We start from the raw sequence: 24664 nt of genomic DNA, 5'->3' as shown, positions 1-24664 counted from the left end.
AGCAATGCAACACCCTCCTCTGTGCTACATCTTGGCTCCTGACCTCAGGCCAGAAACACCACCTCTGGTTTCTCTTGTCCATAGTCACCAACACCTCCGGACTCAGTCAATTCTTAGCTCCACAATCCCATGGCAAATTTCTTGGCATACCATTCAAATTACTCGGCATTGTTCATCTCATTCCTCTAGCTCCAACCAAGTCAACCTTTCTCTCCACCTGCCTTTTTTATACTCCACCAGTCACGCCAGGTTCTCTTGCTTCCTCCCCTCGGTGTGCCAATCAAAAACTAAGTTCAAGGACCATCTGCCCTTTTCAAATTAGCAAGAGAAAATTCTTTATAGACAGGACCTAGTGCTGGCTGGTAGAAAAAAAAATACACATCAAAGAGTCGTGGGCATGTAGAATTATTTTGGGAAGAAATATTATAATTTCCTAGAACCACAAACTATCCGTCACCTTTAATCCCAATTTCTCTAAGAAAATCATCCAAAAGGATAAAGCTAAGTTCAGGAGTACATCATTTCAGAATTATCTAGGATAACTTTTTTCAAATGGAGGCAACTATAAAGTCCAGCAATGACTAGGTATATTATAAATTATATAAATCCCCCTCATGGGACATTGTAACTCATTTACAAATTACAATTACAAACTCAACAAAAATTTACAGAAAACAATACATTGTTCTGTTAAGAGCAGAAGAGAATGCTATGCCTGATTAAAACTACAAAAAAGGGATGCCTGGGTGGCTCAGCAGTTGAGTGTCTGCCTTTGACTCAGGGTGTAATCCTGGAGTCCCAGGATCGAGTCCCGCATCAGGCTTCCTGCTTGGAGCCTGCTTCTCCGTCTGCTTATGTCTCTGCTTCTCTCTCTCTTTCTCTGTGTCTCTTGTGAATAAATAAATAAAATCTTTTAAAAATAAAACTACAAAAAAACAAATCTCTATATGCTACATAATACAAATCAGTGTCTTCTCGAAGGACAACCCAGTAGAATCTTATCAAATTTACTTGGATACATCTTTGACCCAGCAAATCCACTTTCCAGGATCCATCCTACAGGGATGTACACACCAAGAACTCACTTCCATCAAAAGGAAAATTATAAAACATCCCCACTACGGAACAGCAGTGTTTTGGAGGAGGGGATTAAAGAGTACCACAACTTTTTGGTCTATAAATTTGAACAATGTTTTATGTTTTCACAAAGAGCATGTATTTATTAGTGTGGGACTTAGCTAAAAAAATAAAGTTATATTTGAATTTATGTGGATCACAGCTCAAAAGGAACATTGAAATGACATATGGTTCTACCACAGTGGTAAGAATTATGGATCTAACACCAAGCAATACTTTAATTTTATAATAAGTAGGACAGAAGGACAAAGAGTTAGCTACAAAGTGTAGCCTCTGCTGTTTCAGGACCTTCGTGCTGATCAGAGGTGTGACTGCATCCATGGTGGTGGAGATAAGCGTAACAAATTGCTGTGTATTCTGCCGATGAGCTTCACTGCAATACTGTGCTAGCCAGTGAGAGTAAGCCTGCAGAGCAGCCAGGGACTGAGCATGCCTGCAAAGGGGAAAAGATGCAACTTTCAAGGTCAAGGCCAAAATACATTAGCATTAAACTCGTTTTCATAGGAAGGAAGAATTCCACCCAGTGCATTTGTTGTTCTAAGACACGTGTGACAGCACAGAAATAATTTACTTGCTCAGGTAGGACGTAAACATTGAAACTCATCATCTAAACCTTGCTACCACTACCTCTTACACAGAAAGCAATCAGCTCTCTAAGTCGCTGTGGCTTTTAGTGGAGAAAGCACTTGAGAAACCAAGAGCATGAGTACTCAGGGGAGCACTCTCTCTGGGATCTCACTGCTCCTAGGACCTTTTAGTAGAAAGAGAGGTAGGATTCAGGCAGACACCACATGGAAATCAAATGGAGTATCAATTCAGGAGGGTAAACTGGCCTCAAGTGCCCCCAGATGGGATGCAAGAAGAACATACTGCTACCTATCTAGTGTTCTTGCTAAAAATGTTAAATATCAATCTCATACAGTACAAAAACAACTAGACAAATCCTGACTTTAAGATTTTCTTTAAAGAAAAAGAAATAATGTCTAAATCTCTAATCAGTTTCTCTTTCCTTCTCTCCCTCTCTATCCTTCCCTTGCTTCCCCACTGGTCTAGATTATAGAAGATAAATATAATACATAATTATGATTAGTTAGACCTTGGATTAAAAAAATATATATATAAAGGACATTTCTGAGAGGACTGGGAAAATCTGAGTATGGAAAAATATTATATATACACATATATATTCTTAAAAATGCTACATACTGGGCGCCTGGGTGGCTCAGTCAGTTGGTATCCAACTCTTGGTTTCAGTTCATGTCATGATCTCAGGGTCATGAGATTGAACTCTATGTCAGGCTCCACCCTCAGCACAGAGGCTGCTTGAGATTCTCTCCCTCTGTCCCCCGCCCCCATGCATGTGCTCTCTCTCTTGCTCTAAAATAAATAAAATCTTTTAAAAAAAAATGCTTTATCTGAGATCCTCTGTCTACTAAAAGGTCCTAGGAGCAGTGAGATATAGGTATTATTGTATCCGTGAAAGTCTCTGAGTGGTGAAAATGATATTATGGTTATGTAGGAAGATGACCTTGCTCCTAGAGAAACATGCTGAAGGGTTTATAGGTGAATTGACATGTTGACTGCAATTTGCTTTCAAATAGTTCACCTAAAAAAAAAAAAAAAAAAAGTGTGTGTTCCTGTGTATACAAAAAAAAAAGCGAATATACCAAAATATATATAACTGATGAATCTAGTGTGAGAGTGTTCATTCTATTTTTGCCCCTTTCTACAAAAGATGGGAACTTTTTCAAGATAAGAAGTTAGGTAAGAAAAGGTTAATACCTTTAACCTAAATACATTAAAGAAAGAAAATACAAGTAATTCATGGTGACCCAGAAGTTATTTTGTATTTTATATTTAGAATGCATTGATCATTTTACCCTTCAAGCTCTTGAGTACCAAATTAAGAAAAAAGACATCTAAGTCTGCCTTTAGGGTCTAGGAATTTTAGTCAATCTATCAAATTCAGAGAGCTCCACAAAGCTGAAGAGAGGAGGCTCCAAAACTTCCTGAAATTGTGTGCAAGATGTTGTGTTTATGAGCAAATTAGCATTTTTCTCAGCAAAAGCTTCACAGCTTTCTCTAAAGTCTCAAAAAGTATATATATATATATACATACGCATATATATACACATATATGCATGCATATACACACACATACTTTAAAAAAAAAAAACCTAAACCACTATAGTAAATAAGACTATCATTTACTTAATTCGTAGCTAAAGAACTATCTAGAACAGGGATCAGCAGACTTTTTCTGCAAACACCAGAGTATAAATATTTTTGGCTTTGCAGGCCATATATACTCTCTCTCCATCACAGCTACTCAACTCTGCCGCTGTGGCACAAAAAGCAGTCACAGATGATATGTTAATAAATGAGCACAGCTGTGTTCCAACAAAACTTAATTTATGAAAGCTGGCAGTGGGCCGGATTTGGTACAGGATATAGTTTGCAAGGCTTCTGGGCAGTGTAATCTCTGGGATATGGCCCCATCTCCAGTCCCCATTCTTCTATCCCTTCTGTAAGTCACTTTCCTAATGGCTCCCCAGAATCCAGAAAGCTTCTAAGAGTGTGGTCCCTGAATGCCCTTCAAAATCACCCATGTTCTTATGTAACACACGAACACCCAAGAAGCCTTCTGCCCTCCTGCTGCAGTCAGAAGCTCTGAGAGAATGTGTTCCTTGAGTAAGTCCAGACCCAACAGTTTCAGTCAATGGCCTACAGGGTAAGACTCTTGGCACTCGAGTTGTTTCCACCTTGGTCCTCCCATAACTATCCAGCCTCCTCTCCTACCACACAAACTGCTCACAGCCTCCCTGACTGCGGGACCCTGCAACTCATCTGTGCCTTGGCTCATGCTGCTCCTCCCTCCTGAAATGCCCACTCCGTATGCCCTCTGCTTTCATCTCTCACCACCTGATGCACTCTACTTACTCCAACCACCCCCACCCCCAATCAACCCTCTCTTCCTAGGTTTGGAGGAGGGAGTCTTTCTCTTCTTCATGGCAGCCACCAGTGTCCCTTTTTACCTATAAAATGACAGGGGACTAAGTCTTACCCGAGGATGCACTAACAGCTCCATACTTACACATCGATGAGGTCAGGTTTCAGTACTGATGGCACAGCAGTTTCAATGTTGTACAACTTTATCTGAGATCCATACAGAGTGACTTTAACCAACCTGTTGGCAAAGAAATAGGAAAAAGAAAACACTCAGCTTATGGACTAAAGTAGACAAAATTGACAAGGCACCAACAAGGTCCTGAGGATAGGTATTTTTCCATCCAAATAAGAAATCAAGACTAGACCTTCAATTTTATCCCAAAGATCTGATCTTAGATGTACATAAAGATTTAAACAAGGATACTAACTAAAGCATGATTTACAGAATCAAAAACTTTTGATCACAAAATAAATAACCGGGAAATATAGACAATATACAAAATAGAAATAGTTAGGATGGAAATATTTCATGTTGTGTGTTTCACCACAACAAAAAATTCGAGAAAAAATAAACATTTCATATGGATATATGCGAGAGAAAACATAGCAAAATGTTCACTATAGAATCTAAGTGATCAGTATATATGGGTATTCACTATATAATTATTTGACTTTTTCTGAAGATTCAAAAATGTTCATGATAAAATGTTTGAAGGAAGGGGCAGAGCATGAAGTATAAGTTTTTAGAACCAAATTGAGGGGTTTTTAACTTTGAGCACAATCCTTTCAGAAGCAAATCGCTGAGACCGTTGGCTGCCCGAGGGCTCACTGCATACAAACTGACAGCCAGCTCTAAGGGGAAATGGAAAATGCCTCTTTCCTTAGAGACAGACGTTCCTTTCTGGGCAAAGGGAAGAAGCTGGAGGCCCAGCAAAAGTTCTGTCTGTGCTGGCTCTCTACAGAAGCCTAGGAGCAGGTCTGAGGCAGATGCCAGGGAAGACATTGGGTGTTCTTCTCCCAAGGTACAGTGTAGAGCTTCTCAAGCTTCAATGAGCCAAAGAATCCACCGGGGAGGCTTGTCACTGTACAAGCCCGTGGTTGTGAGGAGCCCAGAAATCTGCATCTCTGAAAAACATCCAGGGCTCCATGCATGCAGACCACACTCTGAAAACTGCTCTTCTCTGAAGGGAGCAGAAAGCAGGACTTCCCTAGAAAACCACAAGGTTAAAGTCCCAAAGCATTCAAGGTGGGAGGAGCAGTCAGAAAGTGAGGGTCAAAGAGCCAAGGGCTCTCAATCTGAAGTTCTGGGAAGGGACCAGGGTGCTAACATAGTGATGCACCAACGTGCAGCTGGCGTTTAATTCTCTAAATTGCTCTACATTCTGTACACAGTAAGTGTACATTTCAGTGGCACTGAATATACTTATTGTGTGCAACCACTGCCACGCGTCTCCTTCACCTTTTCATCCTATAAAACCCACAATCCGTACCCACTAAAGATAAACTCCATTGCCCCTGCCCTAACCCTGGTGCTTGCCATTCCCCTTTCTCTCTGGTTCTGACTATTCTCTGTACCTCACATAAGTGGAATCATACCACGTTTGACTTTACATTCTGTTTTCACATTCTACAGCATTCTTTAGTGCTATTCTACACTTAAAATGGACTTCTAAATGTGTCGTTCATTATTTCTACATTTTGCAGTTTCACTAGTACGTTTGTTGTGTGTAACCTCTAAGTGAAAAATCAACTAATCACACTGGCTATGAAGATCACGTAGCCATAACAAGGAGCCTTCTCCCACACTTTATTCTAAATGAAGACAAATTAACAGTATCTTCAAGTACTGGGCCTGCAAACCCAAGCAGTGCAGAAAAATGTACATATAAGGACCTATAAAAAATAATGATGTAGGGACTCTAAAGTCTGAAAATTGGGATTTCATATAGGAAGAAAGACGCATCCCACTCCTCCTAACCATTAATGGAAACAGGCTTAGCCTGGAAAGAGAGGAAAAAGGGCACTGTAGGTAAGAGTTCTGTGGTTTGGAAAGAGCAGGAAACTGGCTACAATCCATGTGTTCCCTCCTGTGAACAGTGTGACCTGAAGCAAGGTACCTGCCATTTCTGGGCCATAGTTTGCTCACAGATAACATGACAATCCCCATCCCTCAAAGTAAAGAATGAAATGAAATGTACAAAATCACTTTTGAAAATGTCCAACTGCATGCTACTTTTATTATTAATATTAATCTGGCTTCGGGCTTGGCTCTGCTTGGTGTGTTACCAATGATATGGCTATGGGGCAATGAAAGAATCCAGTCTCGACTTTGGGCTGGCTGGACCCACATCCATCCAATTTTGATCTAATCAATCCACGTTACCTTTAGACAATCTAAACCTATCACATTTGAAGCATCTGATTTTTTAAGCATATGAGTTCATGAGGGGGGAGGCGGGGAAAGCCTGAGCAGTGGGAAGTGGTCCTCAATAAATGCAGCTATCAACCCTAAGAGGCACCCGAGGGGAGGAGTAATGAAAGAAGCCTGGTGGTGGAGAGGTTGGCAGCCACCTCTTGGGTCAGCTTAAACTCCTGAGGATCTTTAACAGAACTAAGAAAAATCCCACCTCTGGCATATGGCTGTCCAATTAGAAGATGCTGACTATTTGTCTCCTGCCAGAGTTTTCCTATTGTCTCTTTACCTTGTAGGCAGAGACATAAGATTGACCTCACTTCGTTTCTTCTGAGGCTAATCCTGTCTTTTATCTACAGACTCAATCTTTGACTAGTAGCACTGTGCTAAGTGCTTCCTCTCATTAAATTCTCACAATAAGCTACAAGATACCAGAGTCCCCCTCCAAGTTACAGACAACAGACCTGAGTTCTCAGAGGTTATCTGCTCCACATGCACCTCATGCCTGGCAACATGCTGCCCAAGAAGCACAACTGGGTTCTGAAGATGGAAGGGTGCCAAGGAACCACCGCCTACCTCTCCACAACTGTGAGGGCATCACTGAACCGCGCTGCAAACACATCTCCGATGAAGTACTCGGCCAGCCGGCCCACAGCCTGCAGAAGGGAGCTCAAGTCTCTTAGGGAGCAGTGCAATCGCCGACAGTCGTTTTCTGCTGTGATGTTCAACCTGTGACCTGTAACATAAATACCACAAATGGTTTCCCTTGGGAAGAACATGCTTTAGTTACCACTACAGGGAATAGCTCTTCCAGGCAGACTACAGTGAGCAAAACCAATTCTTGAGGGGCACCTGGGTAGCTCAGCTGGTTAAGTGTCAGACTCTTGATTTCAGTTCAGGTTATGATCTCCGGATTGTGAGATCAAGTCCCACCGCATCAGGCTCTGCATTCAGCATCTGGCTCTGTGTTCAGTGGGGAGTCTGCTTGAGATTCTCTCTCTCCCTTACCCTCTGCCTCTCCCCCTACTGCACGTGTGCACACACACAGTCTCTCTCTCACTAAAATAAATCAATCTTAAAAAAAACAAAAACAATTGTGAAACACAGCAACCCACATGCTGCTTTGCGTCTCAGTAACCAGCCAGGACAGCAAGGCCCTGTCTCCACCCAAACCCATATCCACAAGCACTCTAAGGCCAGAGAGAGTGAACACAAGTGGGACACAAAGCCTGGGGTATGAGAACATGGACTGAGTGTCTGATGTGATTCCTCTTGACCCTGAGGTAGTAACAGCATCAATCTTACACCCAAGGAAACACACGCAGGGAGGTCCAGTCATTTGCCCAATGCAGGTCATGATTCTGGGGCAGAACTGGTATCCTAGGGTAAGCCTCCTCAACGGCAAACCTGCTTGCCTTCTACACATGGCCCTGTCACAGAATGGAATCTCCATGGGCTGACAGCTAGAATTCACCTCTGTTCACAGAATAGGGTGTAGTCAGCAGGTCCCAAGCAGCAGTCTGGAAGAAAGGCCTAGAAGACACAGGTGCCCTGCCACCTGCTGGCTCTAGGCCCCAGTGAGCCCTTCTAAGTCTTAGCTCCTTATCTTTAAAATGGAAAATAATGCTCCCATCAAATTCACTAATGTGAGGGCAAAGTTAAAATATATACAGAACCCTATAAACTATAAAGCATCACTAATGTTTGTAATAATTATATATAACAAAGAGCCTGTGATTTTCTAAGGCCTGAAACTTACTTTTTAGTAAGATTTCTTCACACTGAGTGAAGATGCAAAGGAGAAAGACAAAAATATCTGCTATTAGGCCACCCCTCCCTGTGGACCCCTCTTCACCAAGGTCCACAAAAGACAGTGGGAACTGCTTGACTGGGAGAGCTCGCTCTGCAATGGATAAAAGTTCTCTGTCCTCACCCAGTCAGAGGGAGGGTAGAGTAGCGATAATGGGGAGACCCTTGCCCCTGCCCACAGGGCACCTGTAATGCCACCACTCCCGAAATACCAGCCCCGTCCCACTGCCATCTCAGGAGTTTCCTCTCTGTTAGGAGACAAGAACTGGCTAAAGGCAACCCTCCTCCCAAGGCATCCATTCCACAAACATCTTCCCAGAACCCAGACCTAAGCACACAGCTCCCCTTAAGCAAGGTGCCAAAACTCCCGGGGCTCTCTCCTGGCTCTGTAGGAGAACATTAACACCCCCAGCATCAATTCTAGAACTCTTGTGACCTCAATGCCTCCTGCCATTCCAATTTCTCCCTGCACCCACCATTAACCCCTGGTGCCTCAGGTCCCTGCCTGGACTGCCCACTGCATATCTGGCCACTCACACCTTGCACGCTCTTACACATTTTCCACACTCACATAAGCACTATATCTTCTGGGAGGCCTTCCCTTTGCACTACCCAACAGAAGGAATGTACACTTTCCTCCCTCCCTGCCTTCCCCTCCAGGACACCTCATGTGCTTATGGGAATAAATCAAGGATCTCCAAGTCCACTCATGGACTATGAACTTCTTCCCTGTGAAGAGCTGAGGTCAGTATCCAGCCCAGTGCCGGGTCTAGAATAGGTGGCCACACTGAATGAATGAATTAGATACCACAGAACACAGAGCAAACTAGAGCAGGACAGGGAGTCTGGGGCGGAGGGTGTGCTGGAGTTCCTCATACTGCCCTTGGGAATGTTCCCTTGATTATTTAAACCTGACTATGGATAACCAACACCTGTGGAAATGCAAATAGCAAGGCCGAACACCTAAGAAAGTGCTGGGAAGTAGCAAGTTTGATGCCTCAGATCCTACACTGACTTCCAAGTGTTGAGACTGGAAACAGAGCCCTCAGAGGCAGACAGGAGTCTGGATAAGAGTGTGGGTCACATCCTGAGGATCAGGAGAACAAAAGGAAGGGGCAACTCAAGGAAGGACCTTTCAGAGACAGAGCCAGTGACAAAGGCTGGCTTTTGCTTGCCTCCCAAATCACCTGTTCCTCCACCCTCCACCCTGCACTGGGAGCAGCACCTCGGAACAGTAAACAACAACTAGGATTCTCAGCTTGTAGGCAGCACTGCCCAGGCCTGGGGGTGGGCGTTGAGGAGAGCAAGCCAGCTCTTCCAGTCAGCACAAGAGGTTGGCTACCCCACACGGCCAGCCAGATGAACCCAGGGAACAGACAGAACCAGAAGTATTCTCGGTCACGTGCAGAGAACACTGCCTCTCCTCTCCCAGCTAACAAAAGCACCACAATTATGTACCTTCTGAATGTCTAGGATTTTCAGGTTACAGCTAAGTAACTGATTCCCAGGGTAAACTAAAATGTGTTCTTCCTTTGCATACCAACAAAGTTTAAGGCTGTAGAAATAAAGCTTTAAGAAAACTCTACCCTGAAAAAAAAAAAAAAAGAAAAAGAAAACTCTACCCTGGAACTGGATGTGGGGGTAGTAGAGGCCAAAGAGACAAGGCCAGCCCTCCTTCCCCAAGGCAATATGGTTTAGTGCCTGCCTTCAGCCCAGGGCGTGACCCTGGAGACTCGGAATGAGTCCCACATTGGGCTTCCTGCGTGGAGCCTGCTTCTCCCCTCTGCCTGTCTCTGCCTCTCTCTCTCTCTGTGTCTCTCATGAATAAATAAATAAATAAATCTTTAAAAATAAATAAATAAATAAACACGAAGGGGAACATTCTGTTTCTCTTTTAAAAACCAAAGCAAGATACCACCCTAAAGTAGGTTTCCACTGGAGTACAGTTCCTAATAGTCATTAAGTCATCCCGAGCAGGCCTGTCCCCTTGTGCCTGATCCACATGAATACACCTGAGGCAGGGCCTCCTCCCAGAACTGCCCCTGGGGTCTGTTCCCGATGCCTCTCCAGAGAGTCTTCCATCTTTAAACAGCTTGGTCAGGGGATCCCTGGGTGGCGCAGCGGTTTGGCGCCTGCCTTTGGCCCAGGGCGCGATCCTGGAGACCCGGGATCGAATCCCACATCGGGCTCCCGGTGCGTGGAGCCTGCTTCTCCCTCTGCCTGTGTCTCTGCCTCTCTCTCTCTCTCTCTGTGACTATCCTAAATAAATAAATAAAATATTTAAAAAAAAAAAAAAAAAACAGCTTGGTCAGAAACAATGAGGGGAAAAGTGTCCCCCATTCGAACCCCACACCCGCCAATTCCTTATTATCATACCTGGTCCCACCCCTTGAGGGAATACAAAACAAGCCTAAGCCTGCTGACTGACATATGGCAGTCTTGGGGAGAGGTGAAGAAGATTCTCCTCTTGGCTGAAATACACCCCTGGGTCCCTTCATTTCCCATGTCACCCTCTACTGAGAATCCTTGACATCCTGACCCGTTCCCCTAAAACCCACCTGAATTTGTTAAACAAAGAGCAGTACTTAGAATAAAAAACAGCTTGGGATTACTGTGATTTTAAACTATTAGTCTGAACCATAAGAAATTCCTGATGTTTAACCATTTCTGACCAACCAAAACTGCAATTCCATATAATTAAACTGAATACACATGTGCCATGGAAGGTTCACATTAATGCAAACTGCAGCTGCAAGGCAGACAAGTGCACAGGAAGTACCCCAAATCAAAGTTGCCACCCCCTGGCCTAGAACCCTCATACTACCAGTAGCACAAAACACTGCAAGCAATCACCTCAACTCGAGGGGCAGGCCTGAGTTCCCACTGAGAAAACTGTTCCAAACCACCCACATCTTATTCTATTTGGTGAAGGCTTAGATGGCCCTCTAATAGCAAAGAATTATCTGCAAAGGGGAACCCTCAGAGGGGAATTACTGCTACAGAGGTTTTTGAAAGAGAAAATATCATGGCCACACTGAAGTTCTCTCTCCCATAAAGCAAAATCACCCTGAAGCTGTCGAGATGCACCCTTTACCACGTCCAAAGGACAGCTCCCTGGCAAATCACTGCCCTGAGAAAAAAACATTTTAATGTGAAATATAACTCACTCTTCTCTCTGTTGGGGAGTGGGGAAGTAGGGGTGTAAAAATCGGCATTTGAGGAATTTCACTCTGAGAGAACAAGTAGGTCGTATATAAACCCCAGCAGAACAAAGAATGTAAGATACACAACAACCAAAGACAGGACTTCTCAACCCACAGACGGTGAGAACAATCAACAACGGGAGCAAAGAGTGACCCCCCAGGGGAAGAGATGTGTAGCCACTGAGATACCACAGCGACAACATGTCTTGCCTTGGACCTAATCAGAGACATGGAGGTAGAAGACCAGCAGTGGTAAGCAGTAAGACTCCAGTCTACACGGGCTCCAGGGGAGACCCAAGAATTACAGGCTGGTGAGAAGCAGTACATGTTAACGTGAGGGGCACCCTGTCAAGAGGAAGACACCACAGTTTGTTATGAGGCAGTAAGGCTGCCATTACAACACAGAGCTTATCTGAGAAGGTGAATGACCATGGGAACCAGAGAACAAAATGTATTCAGAGTTTCCATCTTTTTAGTAGGCTTTGCATTGGAAACTTGGCTTTGGAGCCAACAAGGGATGGGGAATGCTTTGCCATGGATAAGAGAGCTTGTTTTAAAATGGGAAATATTTCTTTGGCCTGAGAGGATTTGCCCCTGGAGTATGCACCAAGGTCAGCGTTAGGGATAAGATTTATAAACGATCTGGAAATACCAAGTACACTGTGAAATTGCCAGTAAATGGCTCTCAATGAGAACCAGGTATATGATATTTCATGTAGGGAAAAATAAATCAGCTTATCCTTCTCGGATGAGAAATTCTAAGTTACCAGTTACCTCTCAGAAAAAGGATTTAAGAATCACTCAGATTTTTGCCTGAAGACAGACTCAATGTAACATAAAGAAGGCAGCTACAATCCCGAAAAGGAACATAGGGGTCAATGCAGGGGGAGAGGGGTGTTTGCTCCACTTTTTTAAAGATCAAGAATAATGTACTGAGGATGCTGAGTACATTCTAATTTGATGAGTGGCCCTGAGGGAGAGACCACCAGGGCACAATTTTTTCCCCAAGAATGGATGCTGGAAACGTGTGGCACTGGTACACAGTCAAAGGATTTTCATTAATGTTGACAGAATATTTTACATGCATGTTTGCTTTGAAAAGTGGTCTTTTAAAGTTCTTTTTAAGTTGTTCTTAGCCTATCTACAAACTTTGGGGCATGCCAAGTCCCATCAACCTCCTGGGGCCCAGTGGATTATTTAGAAGCTAATAGAGTCATGGAAACAAACGTCACAGGCCACTAAGAAGGGCAGCCTCCAAAAGAGCCTCTTATGGAGGCTCTGCCATGAATAACAAGCTCGTCCAGGAGATTGTCTGTACCCACGGCGGCTGTGTGCCAGGCTGAGACAACAGTTACACAACAGAGGGACTGGAGGCCAAGGCCAGGCACAACTCCCAGAGGGGAGACATTGTGAGGAAGAGCAGTAGGACATGGCCACCAGAGATTGGGGGTGGGGGGGGGGTGGCTGGCTGAGCAGTGGGGTGAGCACAGGTGCATCTGCAAGTGCAATGATTAAGTTTCCCGTGTTTGCAGCTAGCAAAATTGTTGTCAGATTTGAGTTAATTCAACTCTTCAATCCTTCCCTCTTACACCATCCTGGGAAAAATGAACATCTCTGGACATCAATTTCCTCTTCCACAAAACAGGAGTCAGTGGTATCAGTCCTCTAAGCTCCAGGACAGCCAAAAGAGTTAAGGAGAACATAGACCAATACTACACAGTGCCAGGCAGGTAGTGCACGTTCTCCAAACGGAAGCTGTTATTGTTATCAACAAAATAACCCCAAAATGCAGAGCCTAAACACCAGGCAGGCAAAGCCTACAAAAGGTCACCCTAAGTCTTTCAACCCAGCCATGACCAGGCCTCCCATGGGCCATCTACAAGAGGAGAGTTACAAGCTGGAAACATGTGCCTCCTCCAGAGCCACTGGGTCCTCCTGCTTCTGAACACCAGGGAGCAAAGAGCACAAAGCACAGAAGCCCAAGGCTATTTTTCCCTAGCGTACTTGCTGGTTTAAAAGACATAAGTAAATATTCTAATTGCTGGGGGGGTTTTCAAAGTCCTCCCTCTCTCTGCTCCAAACTAGCGCCCCCCCCACCTCTTCAGAACACACTGTCAAAACCTCATCTTTTACCTCCCCCCACAGCTCCTTTTGACCATGATTCTTTTAAAAAGCTTTCCCTATGTAGAAGTGAGGAGAGATAACTTCCCTCCCTTCAATTCCAAAGGAAACTCTATTCTGGTGGGGAGGTAACAGCAGAGAAATCATGTTCCAACAGCAAAGACAGCAGTAATTAAATATCAGCCCAGTATTTTTCTTAATGTTGGTTAAATTAGAAAATAAAAACCAGTTTACCTGACCCTGAAGTAACTATAAACTGCTGTAACCCCAGATAAACTTCTAAATTGTCCTGAAGAACTGGGAACTGAAAACAAAGAAACAAAGATTAAAAAAAAAAAAAAAACATAAATGCAAATTTTAATAGCATTTTAACATTAAAACATTACAATCATCTATGGGGGGGGGGCATCAGATAAAAGAAACTTTTCTCTGGGAACCTTCACAGGCAGCTAAGCAGAAGTGTCTCCATTTGGTGCCTGCTCTCAACAATTTCTACAATTCACACCACCAATTAATGTTTGGAATAAAAAAGAAAACAACATATCAGTTCAATACTCTTTAACTAAGTGAAGCAGTGGATGCTGGGTATGGCTGTCATAACTGCAATGTTCCTAAAAGAGGACATCAAACCCCAAATGATCTATACCTTCTATAGCTCAGAGACAGGGTCTATTTATCTCCCTTCAATTCCAAAGGAAACTCTATTCTGGAAAGAACTACCAGATATGCCTTATTGAAGTGCATGGCAAAATGAAAAGACAGGCCAAATTTTTTGGAAGTCAGATTCCCCTACTCATTTAGCAGACAGGACCCTCATAACCAAAGCTGTATTTTCTTTCTAAAGCTGCTAACTCAATATTAAGATAAAGATCAGACTTTAATGTGACAGGCCCCTATGAAAGGCAGCTGGCAAAACACAACAGCACTTTCTCCTAGAGAACACAAGCCCCCCAAATCATCTTGCCCTTGAAGAAGAGCTGGGCTTAGTGAAATCTCCTCAAATAACAAGCACCACTTAGTGAATGAAAGCAGTCCTTATGACTAAGATTCTAGCACATAAATATAGGCAGAGTGCTAGCGATGAGCTTTACAAAAGGCTCACTTTCCAGCAATGCTTTTAAGTAAGTCTTCTACGTGGCCTGGCCATTTTTGAGTTACTGACGCAGGCATGAAGGCATTAGGAAAATTCCTATTACATCCAAGAGTTTAGGAAAGAAAAACAGTGCTTCTAAAAGCTGATTTAAAATATTTGGGGGGAAATGTTAACTTGTTAAACTTGAGGGTCGGTTATGGTAATTATTATTCTCTTTCATATATATATATATATATATATATATATGCACACACACACACACATAAAATGTGTGTGTGTGCGTGTGTATAGATTTATTTTTATTTATTTATTTTTTAAATACCCATGAGCAATAAAGCTTACTACTCATGCTACATGTTCAGGGAAAAAGAAATAGGCTCTTCATTCCCCTCCAAGTGGTGAGTTACCAGTGTTGAGAAGGCGTGTGTGGGAAGGAGCTCCATCACTTTGGCCACTACCTCCAAGCTCTGGCGTAAGTACCGCTGCCACTCTGTCTGCTGCTGCGGGGGAAACACAAAAGGATCAGCTCTCCCAGAAAGACAGAGTCCTGTCATCTCCCCTGCCCATTTATCCACAACCTCAAGTCCACTCTCAGACATAAGATCTTAAAGAAATGGCTTATGATGGCACTGGGTTATTTAGTACTTTAAAAAGATCAATCTAGAGTACTTTTTTTCAATCCAATGAATTCATAAAAAGTTATGCCCTCAGCACAGAATCCACAAAGAATGATCTAATTCTTCTCTTACGGTCACAGGAATATGGATATTTTAAAAAGCTCCTGTGAAGTGCTCAAGCCTCCTTTCTGACGTCCTAGCTATAGGAAGTGGTCACTCATTCCTTAACTTCTGAGATAGTCCATCACTACCTTCCTAATCAGTATACGGACTATATCAATGCCACTCAAAGTATGGTCCACAGACTGGGCGGCACCAGCTTCTCCTGTGGGCTTATAGGTAATACAAATTCTGTGGTCCCCAGCTCCAAAGCAAAGTCTATTTAACAAGCTGTCCCAGTGATTTTTAACCATGCTCAAATATGAGAAGCACTGTACTAAATCATATGGTTAACAAGAAGTGAAGCTCACGTTTACCAAGCACCGACAATGTGCCAGGCATTTAGCCAATCCTTCTATAAGCTACCATCATATAACTGTCAGCACAGGCTAGTCAGACACATTCCTCTCCTTTTGGGAGAGGAGATTAAGGCTCAGAGATACTGAAGGCCTACATGTCTATCTCCTTTGGGCCTAAGGCCTTTGGGTTTCAAGTATAAGGCTCCTTCTAACCCAAACATGGCCACCCTTAAGGTCTCAACCATGCCACTGTCACTGTTATTTTGAAAATTCTACAGTGCATGGTGGTTAAGAAAAAGGATCATAAGAATTATGTCCTTCAACATATTTTCTTTATCCATGATGGGCACACCAGCATCAATAAATTCAAGATTGATTTTAAGACACTGATTTACAAAACATACTCAAGAGAGACTTCCTACCATTCTAGGCTTACCATTTAAGTTGTTCTTTATTTCCACCTGCATCCACCTGACTTTTGTTTGTTCCCCAGAATGGGGAGCAGAGGTGTGGGTGCGAGGCAGAGGAACTAGAGGAGGGCACAGCCCTTACTAAATCTCTCCTCATTGTGCATATGGTTTCTCGGCTTATATCTCTAGTTCATACAGATAAAAATGCCTGTCAACTTCCTTTTATAATTAACCCAAAAAGATGCCTAGGATATACAGCTGACCCTTGAACAACAGGGGTGTGAACTGTACAGGTCCAGTTATATGGGAATTTTTTTTTTACTAAACAGTACAATACTGGAAATTTATTTTCTCTTATGATTTTAATAACATTTTCTTTTGTCTAGCTTAGTTCACTGTAAGAATACAGCATATATAATACATATAACATACAAAATACAGATTAAGTGACCGTTGGTTGATAAGCCTTCCAGTGAATAATTAGGCTGTTAGCAGTTGTGTGAGAGTCAAAAGTTATATTCAGATTTTTAACTGCAGGTGGTCAGCATCCCTAAGCCCCGCACCATTCAAGGTCATCTGTAACCTTCATATGCACAACTCAAACTGTAAGGCTACTTTGGCTCCAGAGCAGAGAGCTTACAGGTTCCAAGTCTCCGTTTGGACTCACACCAAAACACGACAATGACTAAGGTTGATTAGGACATGCCGCTTACATCGTCATCCAAAGTCTCGTCATCCAGCTCCTCCAATTGGGCCTGATTGTATCTGAACTGGATTCGATTCAACACCTCCGTGAGCAAGAGGACTAGAGCATCTTCGTACCTATGTGGCAGGGAGAAATTCAACATCAGGTGACAGCAGGCTTTTAGCCTAGGATTTTGAAAGGGTCTCCTGCACTATGAGAAAGAACAGCATCCCTGTTGGATTATCACATACAAACAGCATGTTAACTAGATTTAGTTTGTGGGCTAAGTGCAATGGTAGCAGGGGTAGTTATTCATTTCACTATGTTCCGGCACCTTCTTGATGGACTAACCTTTTATCATTAGATGATATCCTTCCTTTTCCCTGGCAGCCACTTTTTTGTTTTTAAAGTAGACTCTATGTTCAGCATGAAGCCCGATGCAGAGCTCCATCTCACACCCCTGAGATAAGACCTGAGCTGAGATCAAGAGTTGGATGCTTAACCGACCCACCCACCCCCCACCCTGCCCTGCCAGCAGCTACTCGTATTTTAAAGTCTGTTCAACCTGATATTAGCATAGCCTGAATCTCTTTTGGTTACTGCCTGCATGGAACAGATTTTACTTTCGACCTATTTGCGTCTTTGAAACTGGAATCTTACTATAGACAACATGTAGTTGGAACATGTTTTTTTAATCTATTCTGACAATCACTGCTTTTTAAACCAGAGAAGTTAATTCTGCACGTTTAATGTCATTACTGAAAAGGAGGGACTTCTGCTACTGTGCTACCTATTTCCTCCAAGTCATAGCTTTTGTTCTGTTCCTCTATGACCACCTTCCTTTTGTTTACCGATAATTCCTAGTGTGCCGTTTTCATTCTCTTGTCATTTCTTTCACCATGCATTTGTGGGTTATTTTCTCAATGGTTTGCTCTGGGGATTACAGGTAATTATATACAAACATCAACTTATACTAATTCAATATATGATTCAATTCAATAATTCAATCCTTTTAATACCTGTGAGAAGTAGGTGTCACTACTGGTGTTTTTCTGATGAGGAAATCAGAATTAATAAAAGTTAAGTAAACTGCCTGAGGTCACCAAGCTAGGTGATTTGAAGTTGGGGCTCCAGAATTCAACATTCCATGCTCTCCACATAAACCAACAATGATCTTTGATCCTGCTCCACCCACTCCCCAAAACCTTACCTTCAGTCAATTTTTCAGAACACTTAAAACCTAAAGTAAAAAATGGAAAAAGTCTGGGGAAACCCTGCCCTTTGACCTATATCTAAGAACTCCTCAAAGAAACATTTAAAGCCCCAGGCCTGGATATTTCCCACATGTGGTAAGAACCCACCTCAGAAGACACCAAGTTATATGCAGCAACTGCACCACAAGGACCAACAAACCACTAATTTTCAAGAACAAACCAGCTGCCTATCTGTCCTGAAACATTTCTAAGGTAGGTTCAGAGACTACTCCCACTCATAAAGCTGGGCACCCATGCCAGGCACTCAGCACCGATCTACCGCATACCTAGGGATGCTGGGGGCTGAGAGTGCACAGAGCACACTTCTCTGCCTGGAGGTTCTGCAGCAGGGGCACTGAAGGAAGACCCAGAGGTAGAGGGGGCACAGGCACACCAATCCTCCTGTGGGCTCCCTGTTCTGGCACAACTGCTTCAGTCAACCATGACCTGGCGGTAATAAATGGTTCCACTTTCCACTTCCCCATTCCTAGAACCAGCCTCATGCACTTTCAGAGGTACCAGCAGGTACCAGCAGATACCAGCTTGCACTCCCTCCTCTGAATATCAGCTCCATGGGGCCCTTCATCTGAGCTCCTATGGCAGCTGGGTGCTACCCTCTCCTCAGAGACCTGAGCTCTGGCTGCATGAGGCCTATCCCTCTGATCTAGATTTTAAAAACTCCACCTCTTTCGTTGTACCCTCAGCCCTTCGAGTGGGGCTGCTCCCTGTAGTTTTTATCTGCCTAATCTCGGTGTTTCCTTCTAGCTCTTCCAATCCTCCAACACCAGTGAAACTGGTAATTTCCTACACTGAATTCTTAAAATAATTAAGTCTGGTTTCCATTTTCCTGACAGGACCCTACCTAATAAACCATCTAATCCAATGCAGGTGAGTACCAGGACAAGCTAACCAAAGCTAAAACGTATTTAATGCCAAGATCAAATACACCATCTAGTCTAAGTTACAACTCCTGTAATGAGACACGTTAAAGACAGTCTAAAAACTCCATTAGGATCCTCCTGAACTGTCACATTGCAGTTTGGTGAGTGTAAGAGCACATTTTTTCCACTAAGACAGAAACACTGACCACCTCTCCCCCTCAGCGTTTGCAAATGATTTAACAACCTAGGCTAGATGGGTAACTGAACATGCCCCAGAAACAAATGCTGGCAGCGAAAATCACTAATAAAATAGGCAGTATCTATTGGCACTATCACTAATAAAATGGGCAGCCCAGGTGGCTCAGCAGTTTAGCGCCGCCTTCAGCCCAGGGCATGATCCTGGAGACCCAGGATCGAGTCCTATGTCAGGCTCCCTGCATAGAACCTGCTTCTCCCTCTGCCTGTGTCTCTTCTCTCTCTCTCTCTCTCTCTCTCTCTCTCTGTCTCTCATGAATAAATAAAATCTTAAAAAAAATAGTATCTAAAGGAAAAATTGCCAATAGTCTCAAAATCCTATTTCAGTAGACTTCAGAGAAAGTTAAGATCAAACACTTAAGCCTGGAGCTTATATTTGCCATTTGCTCAGACAAAAAATTCCTAAAGTTAGTTATAGAAGTTTTATGCTATAAATTGCTATGATGGACCAATGCATTTTCACAATTTTTCTAGGAAAGAAAATCTACTTCAGACTAAAGGGCAGATGAAACTTGTCATCTACAAATTACCTTGCTAAAAGGGAATTTAAAGACTTTGTATGCATAGGATAATCCTAAATTAGACCTAAAACCCTACTGGCAGTTAGCAACTCTAGCTGGGGGGAAAAAAAAATTATCACATAAAAAATTATACCCAACTAGGAACCAGGCTAAAGCACACTTAGATAGTAACTGCTCCCCCAAAGTGTTTGATGAAGGCGGGGAGAGTGTATGGGTGTAACAGACTCTGGTGACCTACCCAATACCCTTTCTTCCTTTCTCTTTCAGTTAGACAACTGAAAGAGGCACTTCAGTTAGACAACTGGCACTGAGGCAACTGGAAGATTACCATTTCCCAGCCTCCCCTGTAGATGGCAGTGGTTGAGGATATAACTAAGAGAAGTCATTAGGCCAAGCCTCTTTCAGAGCATCTTTTGTCCAATTTCTCCCTTTCTCATTCCTGCTACCTGAATCAGAATCGTGGGTATGGGGTCTGTAAATGCAGCATCCATTTCTAACCACAAGGTGACTTTGGAGATGGAAGTCATGCCTGAGGCTGGTAGGATAAACAGGTAAAAGGACCCAGAATATGAGTCAACATACAAAGAATGTGGAGGCACTGACCATTTATCAAGGGAAAAACCACCAACAGAAGCTGATTTCAAGATGATGGCACACTGGAATTACCAAAGACTTTTAAGGCAGCTATTACAACCATCCTCCATAAGGCTTTTCAGATAGAAGGTGCTAGGGACTGAATTGGGTCCACTCAAAATATTTACATTGAAGCCTTAACCCCATTTAACTTTGGAGATAAGGCCTATAAAACGGCCAGTGGTATTTTGTTATGGCAGCCTGAGCTGATTAACACAGAAGGTAAATGACCACGAGAATGATACCTGGAACCTCAAGAATGAAGGACAAAAGCAAGAGAATTGGCAAGTATTTCGGTAAATATCATTTCTCTAGTATTTGCTCCTCTTAAGATCTTTAAAAATATTAATGATGGATGAAAGCAAAAGTAAAACATTGATGGTGTTTTCCATGAATATAGATGTAAAACATGGCAACCTCAATACAAAGAAGGGAGGGCAAAGGATCTATGTGGTGGTGAAGTTTCCACATACACTCGCAGTAGTGAAATGTTAATGTGAAAAGCAGATATACTATAATACCAGAGTGACCTCTACAACACTCAGAGGTATCATCAAACAACAAAAAATTGAAAAGGGAAACTAAATTTGTGTGAAACTAACAGAGTCTCCGAATAAATGAAGCAAAAATAATAGGGCTGAAAGAAGACATTGTAAATCCAGAATTATACCCAGAGAACCTGCCTCTCTCCTGCTGACAGAACATGACAGAGGACACACAGAATGCCATCCGCCAACCTGACCTAACCGACATCTACAGAATACCTCACCCAACAACAGCAGAATACACACTCTTGTCAAGTGCAGTATGGACAATCACCAAGAAAACTAAGTCATAAAACAAACCTTAGCAAGTTGAAAAAAACTGAAATCATACAAACTATCTTTGCAGATCACAGTAACTAGAAAATAGTAACAAGATAGATGGGAAATCAAATATTTGGAAGTTAAACAAAGAGATGAGCCCAAGAGAAATCAGAAAATCTCTTCAGCAAACAAAGGAAAATAGAACATATGACAATCTGGTAGACACAGCTAAAGCAGTGCTCAGAGGGAAATTTGTAGCATTACATGCTTAAACATGCAATGGAAATAAACCCATAGATCTGTGTGCCTTGAGCCACAAATATGATCCCAAAGCACTCTAACGTCTGAGTTAAAAAAAAGCTGTACATGGTGGGGCAACTACATAGTAGGTGTTCAGTAAACAAATGATAAGTCAAAGTACAAATGAGCAAAAAAAATGAATAAATGCACAGGCAAGAAACAGACAAAAGTCTAAATCAGGTGACTACAAAGGACTGGAGCAGAACCCTGGACCACTTTCTCAACTCAAAGAAATAACCAAGACTCTACTCATTTACTCTCTGGGGCCATCAACAGCATGGATTTTTCCTCACAGGACCTAGAAATCTACTAGAGCCCTGACACAAACCTAGTTAACTAGTTAACACCTTATATTAACTGTTATCAAAATGCCATGTGCTGTAATGGCACTTCCTTTTTCTTAAGCAGAAAAACCCACCCGGAAAGAAAGGGCAGCAGGTTTTCTCACGCTCACCCACAGTTGTTTACAGTCCAACCCAGTGTCACCCGGAATCCCTGGATGGTCTGTGGCTAGTACTTGCCAGTACTCTCATGACAAAGGGGCTAACAGGACATGACTCAATAACTTTAGGTTGCTTAACTCCCTTCAGGTTTCCTCATCTTCCTGTAAAAATAAGTTTCTACACAGGTGGCTGCTTTCACAGTGACAAGCAGAGAAGGGAGTGAGGGAGAGAGAACAGAAGAAAACCAGAACTTATTCACAAAACACCTACTGTCAGCCAAGGTACCAAACATGTACTGGTTCACTTCCTTTTCTCAACAGCTTGTAAGTAGGCACAACCCTCCCCAGAGTACAGCAGAGGAAAAGGAGCCTGAACTTCAGGTCTTCTCAAACCACCACCTGAAAATGGTCAATCTGGACAATGAACTCCAGCAGTAGCTTTGTTCAGCTGGCAATGTTACTGAACACATTCCTTTGACAGTGGGATGCAAGTCCCCAGCAGCTCTGATCAAGAAACTCTGGAGCATTCTCAGTGAATAAAGAACATGCACAGCTCCAATGCTCCTAGGTCCAAAAATAAATCCATGTACATTTGTGCTTCTAAATTTATAGCCTACAATGCCTACACCACTTTGTTGTGATGAATGATGCAAAACCTATAAACCACAAGGGACAGGAACTGAGTGCTGCCTCTGTCACTTAACCACACCTACGTTTCCCATTTAAGACACCAAGAAAACATTCTTGACTAATTCCTGCAAGATCAGTTGCTTCTAAAATTCTGGCACAAGCCACAAATGTGATTCCAAAAGCACCTCAACTTCTTTCAGATGAATTTTGTCAGCTGAAAAACATTTGATCCCATTTATGAGCTTTATTAAAATGAGTGGGTCATTACCAGTAGACAGCACTCTTTATCAGCTACCTCTGCAGAACAATACATCTCTGACATATTAGGGTCTCTTAGAACCTAGAAGAGTGGTTGCCACATTTCAAAACTTTCATTTAAAGAACTGAGCATACATCTGCATAAATATATAGTGTAAGAGGTGACAGGAAAAATATAGACATTAAAATTCAACTATTTTCTTTGTGCCCCTCAGGGGACTACCTTATACACCCTTCTTTGCAGCCTGCAACCCTAGACCCTAGGCAATGTCTGATCAACAGTTTCCAGTTCCCAGGGTGATGGTTATTATTCAATGGTTTAAAAAAAAAAAAAAAACCCACAGACCAGCTTTGAAGGTTTGGGGCTTTTGTTTTGTTTTTTCAAGGGCATAAAAGTATTCTAAGTGTATATACTTTAAAAAACAAAGTCAGGGCAGCCCCGGTGGCGCAGCAGTTTCGTGCCGCCTGCAGCTCAGGGCATGATCCTGGAGACCCTGGATCGGGTCCCATGTTGGGCTCTCTGTATGATGCCTGCTTATCCTCCCTCTGCCTGTGTCTCTGCCTGCCTCTCTCTCTCTCTCTCTCTCTCTCTATGAATAAATAAAATCTTTTAAAAAATAAATAAATAAATAAATAAATAAATAAATAAATAAATAAATAAATAAAATTTAAATTAAATTAAATATCATAAAAAATTAGAAAGTCTCATTTAGAATGATGATCAAACGATCAATGAGAAAAATTCCTAGAGTTTAAAGTGGTCAGTCATCGCCCCTGACAACTGTGACATCAGATGATAGACGCTTGCGCAGGCAGGTCAACATGTGCAGATAGAGGGCCCAATCACTTAACTCCACAGTCATCGGCAAAGGGCAGCAACATCTCCTGTTACTTATTATCACAGTTGTGGGCATCACTGTGACCAATGATTGAGTGCTTTAAACAGGGTAAATACTGTGCCAGGCAGTTTATATACAAGATTTCCTTGAATTCTAACCATCCTGCAAGAGATATCAGCATGCGTATTTTGCAACAGGAAATGTGATCAGTATATAACTTGACCAAAAGTAATACTGCTCCCATGAAGCAGCAAAGGAATTTAAATTCTAAACCACTGCTTCTTCTGTTGGTACAATAATGTGCACAAGTGTATATTTAATACTAATAATCTGCCAGCACATACTTTCTCAATGAAACCATATTCTCCACACCTAAAACACATTTGTACTGTGCTTTAAAAAGCATTTGCATATTAATCATTTCCTCAGTTTATTCTTCCAACAAGCCTGGGAGATGTGAAAGAATATCTACCACTAAATATAGCAAAATCAGGCACAGTCCCAGAACTAAAGGACACAACTGTTCAGCATACAAAATAGAGAATAGGGCGGAAATACCTTTTCTTTGAAGAATCTCATTCAAAAACACAATTACTTATAGCTGGCAAATTCACCAAAAACAGGATCTACTGTTATGTAATGAAGTTTCAGATACAGGAGTATACTACCCATAAAGCACATTTGACCCGTTACCATAGCAACTTAGAAGCTATTTTGCAATCACAAAAATAATGTTTTGGGAACAAAAGTGCAAATTTTAAACTTGGAATGCAAATAATCTGTTTAGAATGTTTAAAACTCATAAAACCTCAGCAATACAAAGCGTTTTAAGAGGGTCAGTCCAACCTCTTCCCAAATAGGGATTCGCCTCACCATCTCCATTTGGCATATTTTTGGGGAAGGGGTGTTCACTGTCTCCACCACCAACCACTGATGCCATTTACTGAGCAA

The 24664-nt window shown here is 42.5% G+C and overlaps 1 protein-coding gene across 8 annotated transcripts in view; it reads right to left on the bottom strand.

The window, feature by feature from the left end:
- The window catches only part of XPO6 (exportin 6), a 102005-nt gene that overhangs the window by 14370 nt on the left and 62971 nt on the right, over positions 1 to 24664 (bottom strand). For 6 of the 8 annotated variants that reach the window (XM_038539980.1, XM_038539977.1, XM_038539973.1 and 3 more), the window contains 6 exons: positions 16924 to 17032; positions 15133 to 15225; positions 13867 to 13936; positions 7076 to 7235; positions 4232 to 4324; positions 1426 to 1570 (listed from right to left, as the gene is read on the bottom strand). In XM_038539980.1, coding sequence (XP_038395908.1) covers positions 1426 to 1570; positions 4232 to 4324; positions 7076 to 7235; positions 13867 to 13936; positions 15133 to 15225; positions 16924 to 17032 — 670 coding nt within the window. The remainder of the gene's footprint in view (positions 1 to 1425; positions 1571 to 4231; positions 4325 to 7075; positions 7236 to 13866; positions 13937 to 15132; positions 15226 to 16923; positions 17033 to 24664) is intronic. The other 2 variants (XM_038539974.1, XM_038539979.1) reach the window with 1 other exon arrangement.

The sequence above is a fragment of the Canis lupus genome, chromosome 6 (assembly GCF_011100685.1).
Source record: "Canis lupus familiaris isolate Mischka breed German Shepherd chromosome 6, alternate assembly UU_Cfam_GSD_1.0, whole genome shotgun sequence".
Classification (NCBI taxonomy): domain Eukaryota; kingdom Metazoa; phylum Chordata; class Mammalia; order Carnivora; family Canidae; genus Canis; species Canis lupus.
This window is presented reverse-complemented; position numbering and strand designations above follow the sequence as displayed.